The 4725-nt window shown below is 36.4% G+C and overlaps 1 protein-coding gene across 1 annotated transcript; it reads right to left on the reverse strand.

Annotated features, from left to right (window-relative positions):
- Positions 1-1078: 1078 nt before the first annotated feature.
- LOC148601604 (uncharacterized) lies at positions 1079-4725 on the reverse strand. Its single transcript, XM_088555623.1, has 2 exons — positions 4215-4725; positions 1079-3440 (listed from the first exon to the last, which is right to left on the reverse strand). The coding sequence occupies exons 1-2, from the start codon at positions 4276-4278 to the stop codon at positions 2401-2403; spliced, it is 1104 nt and encodes a 367-aa protein (XP_088411749.1). The 5' UTR covers positions 4279-4725; the 3' UTR covers positions 1079-2400.

Here is a 4725-nt window from a genome sequence, read left to right on the forward strand (position 1 = left end):
TTATGTAGCATTTCTAAGGACATGTGAAAAAATAATTTCCCGCAAAGAAAATAGGGTGAGTCCACGAAGACCGGACAGAAAAGTAGTCTTGACCTATAAATAGCCATTTTCCCTACTTTCACTTTCGTTTTGCACTCACCAAACCAACCTTTTCAGTGGAACATTTTTATGATATTATGTTAGATTTTCTCTTAAAAAGTTCTTCATCTTCCAGTGTGATGTTTGCTCTATTTTATAAGTCATTGTTCATATCTTTTGACAAAACATTAGTTTGTAGAGAGGCAAAAGGAAAATGCACTATATTTTTATAGCATCCATGTTTTGACGTACACCCGCTCAGGGATATGTAATACGATACTGGTACCTCAACGAAAAAGGAACGTTTTCCTTATGTTGGTGCAATGATTTATAAATAGCATTTCAAGGGCAGATAACTCTGTCAAAAACCTCATTTTTCTAACATTTTATTGAAAAATTTCTGAGCAAAGTCAGTGATGCAGAGATCAAAGAGTAATCAAGGGAACCAAGGATGTAGCGATAATCAAAAGAATGTTATCCAGGGACAAAGACCAGACATAGAAAACAGACATACACAACAAAGAACATAACGTAAGTAAAATCATAAATACAAAGTAACAAAAGCAAATGAGCAACTCAAATAATGGTCTTTTCAAATACACAAAGTACATGTATCTTTAAGTGATATTACATTGTCAGATCGGTGGGTTTTTGACATGCATGTTTGTGTTTTTCCCCATTTTGCCTGACATTTATACTTAATGTAGTTACAAAACTCCTTTCTCCATTTGCTATTATATCAATGAATTGCACTGCACTAGTACATCGGGATGTCAAAAAGTCAAATTAAATATACTCATACACTGATGCGTCTATTCTAGCTCCTATCCACCAAAGAGAGCCAATTTGATAATGCACATGTTTACCTCCTACAATCGAAAGTACTATGGATAACCATGGATCAAGGAATGACCCCCTCCCCCAGACCACTTAAAGCAAGATATAAATGTTCAACACATTTCCGAGCATTAAATGAATAGAGATATTAAAGACAGTTCAGTACGTTTATAACTATTTTTCATTGTTTTCATTAAATGAATGCACAACAAAAGTAATTGGGTATGAGAAGTTCCAATATTTTTAACCTAATGACGGACTTAATTATTCATATTATAAAAAAAAAACGTTACAACAGTGTCTCATATTCAATTAATAATTCGCTACACTGCTCCATCGATCAAACTGACACAGGGAAGATAATGTAAACTTATAGAAGGGTCTGAAAAATTTCCAGCGATGTTAGAACTGTCAAATTTTCGATGCAGATTTCCCTCCGTGGGACTCGAACTCGTACCGCTGTTCTAATTACAAGACATTCAAGGAAGAATCAGTAAACTCGTCTGATTTGTTAAAGCCAGTTTTGATATTCAAATGTCTATTGAAGTCACCAAGCGAAGAGTAGATGGCTTTCATATACTTAATTAATGCAAAAATAATGTAAAACCATGGTTTTATTTTTTTATGGATTTGATACTACAGTAAACAAATCAGTGTTAAGACTAATTCTACAGGCACATCTGTTTGGTGACAAAATGAACACATAGATATTAATGACTGACCACAGATGGAAACAAAGGACCAATAATCCAAAAACAGTACGGCGATTCGTTTTCCAAACAATTCAGTGGTATTACAAGACATATAATTGACTGGAAACTTAAAGACAAACAAGCTAGACAAGTATTTCTAGTATATATCAGTGTAGGCTGCTGCTGCTACAACCGAAAACTAATCGAAATGCTGTAGCAACAGACAATTCAGAATTAATACATACTTGAACATGGTTTGTTCTACACAAAAAGCCTCTATGTAGGCAATTAAAATATTAAAAGCCCACTTCGAAATAACAATATGTTTAACGAAGATGGTTTAAAAAGTACCCCGGAATTCGATGATAAAAGATCATAGTATGATACTAGTACTAGAGTTTAGACCCAGGCCATTTTCTTCTTGTTAAAGGAGGGGCTGAAATATTTCTTGGAGTAAGAATGTTTTGTACAATCGCGAAAAAAAAAAACATTTTTTCAACAGCAGTCGGAGCTCAAATTTTCAATCGAAAATCCACTTAAGCTTTGTTGAATACTTGAGGAAATTCTAATATTAAATCATATATTTTTTTCTTTCAAGATTACTCTGGCACCACCATATTCTTTGGCCGGTGATGAAATGGTTGGTGCCTAATATATAGGTCAAACATTTTCTGAGGGTAAAACAAAAAAGCAAATGAAAAAAAAAACATTATTGTATCTCTTTCTACCTTCAAAGTCTGAGTAGTGTACAGGCATACATGTATATATGTTCAATTTAAGAGTGACTCCTTTTTTATAGCTTGCCACCTCCTCTGTCCCGTCTTTCTCCATCTTGAGACCATTCCAATCTTTCATGAACAGGTTCTTCAAAATCGCCCTTAATATGAACTGGCATTTCTGTTATTGTTATTATTTCGTTCCCGTTCGGCGTAAATCTCCGATGTGGTATCGAATGTTTAGATATAGTTACAAAAGGTTCTCTATGGCGCCTGTATTCCTTCCGGTCAACATGAAAATCAAAATCTTTGAGGTGTTCAAAAGGTAGATTGGGTTGCGGTTCAAAAGGCGGGAATCTGCTGGCCATGTCCATATGATCCCTTGGTCGCCTAAAATCAACCGGTAGGTCCAGATACCTCTGGAATCCAGCCGGATCCCTTGATAAATGACCGTTTAGAAAATCGTGGAGCGCAGGTTTATCCAAGTATGCAGAGTCTGGATTTAGTCCAAGTCTTCCGAAATTATTTTTCATGTATTTGTTCTGCATGAACAGTTGGTACGCATTTTCTTTTGGATACTCAATAATTCTTGCAGGAAGTGGCAGAGCCCTGCCATGGTCATTGGGCGATCGCACCGCATCACTATCCCATTTAAATCTGTTGTAGTTTTTCAACATATATTTCTGCCTTGCACTCAACATGTTAACATTCCTGTTACGTCCCAAATGAATATCGTGTTTTTTCTCCACAAAACCTCCATTGGTTCTAGGAGTATACTTCCAAACATTGTTCATAGCCTTGTATGCATTTTCGACGGGAGTGTACGTGTCAACATTGCTTTTAGCAGTAACCGAGTGTCCTATTGACTTTTTAGCAGCCTCAAGGCGCGGATCAACAGTTGGGATCTCTTTGCTGGTAACTCTACCATCTTTACCGACCCTTGATACATCGCCTTCAGTTGGAAGAATAGAGTTTTTCTTGACTGGTTTTTCAGTAGACAGTCGATTCGAAACAAGGTCATCTGCCTTCGCACAACACCACTTATATTTGCCACACGTGATCTTGGAATCGATGTCGTCTGCTGAGCATGCTGTCTTGCATTCGCATCTGTAGATATCTGAATAACAAATTTATCTTTAAAAACTAATTGAGGTATGGGTATTACAAAACATGAATGAATCGGTAGACTCTGTTAAGTTTCTTCGATATCGACGAAAATCGAAAATTTCGATACCTAAACACATTCCATGCAATTTTCATGCATTTCTGGTAACAGTGATCTCGTTCATCAAGAAGGGCTGCGCATACGTTGTCCTAACCTGTCAAAGGTTTCGTACCATGCTTGGCTTCTCACATAAAAAGCTTAATCGTGGAGCAGGATTTCGTAATCATATGAAGTTAAACCAACATGAGGTCGTCCACCTAATGGTGTCACATTGGTGTATCAGTATTAGTTTGACTAATTTCGTGAAAATTCTCTTTGTTCGTGAAATGTGGTACATTACCGTCATGAGCAAGTCAATGGGTTTTTCATAGAAAGCAGATGATGATTGTCCTACCGTTATACATGTTTCAGTGATCCCACTATGTAACGGAGCATTTCTCTTGATATCTGAAAATTGCACCTTTTTCATTCCCCCGCTTTTGTCTTTTGATTCCCGAATAATCTGTTTCACGAAAACAGTTATTTACTCTTCCTTTCCCGAATACACTGCAGAGCAAATATCAGAACGATTCATAATCCAGAGTAAAGCTATTTATGACAGAGTGGAAGAGTAAGATAGGGAACCAAGAGTAATTGCGTTTCGCCAGTTAATTTGAAAACGTTTCATTGATCACCTTCAATTAATCTGCGGTTTAAATGATGACAGAAAATTAACATTATACTTACACTTGGACAAAGCGAAATCCGACACTAGCAAAAGTCCCAAAATCAAAACTATTGCATTATACATCGTCTAGCTACATTTAGCAACCATTACAATGCGACAACACAACTAAAACCATCGTGACTTCAGCGATGACAGTGCACTACTAACGCATTTATTTCACCCTTACCAAATCTGTCAAAGACTTATTAACATGCAAAAGTCACTTAATCACCTAATCTTGGTCATATATTTTGAAAAAGTACATGTGGTTTTTAACATTTTTTTTAGATCTAAAAATTGAAAGACTCTAAAAGCTTATAAACTTGTATATATACGGTGAATGACAAAAGAAAAATAAAATACTATAGTGTTTATGGACTAATTCACAATTAACAATCAGTCAGATTAAGACAGAAGCGCAAATTAAATGAAAGCGCGCGGATCTAGTTTTTTCGCACATGAAGGCACCAAATAGATCCTCTAGAAATTGCCCCAGTCCCTCCCCTTCTCGGACCAGCGTGCACCTCCGAC

The sequence above is a fragment of the Perna viridis genome, chromosome 12 (genome assembly GCF_037379345.1).
Source record: "Perna viridis isolate PV_CMFRI_1.1 ecotype Kerala chromosome 12, ASM3737934v1, whole genome shotgun sequence".
NCBI classification, from domain to species: Eukaryota; Metazoa; Mollusca; class Bivalvia; order Mytilida; family Mytilidae; genus Perna; species Perna viridis.

Bases quoted from the DNA above. Each gene is read 5' to 3' on its own strand.
- LOC148601604 (XM_088555623.1), bottom strand. From the start codon at position 4,278: ATGTATAATGCAATAGTTTTGATTTTGGGACTTTTGCTAGTGTCGGAT. The intron at 3,441-4,214 runs GTAAGTATAATG...TTTGTTATTCAG, and splicing joins GGATTTCGCTTTGTCCAAGT to ATATCTACAGATGCGAATGC.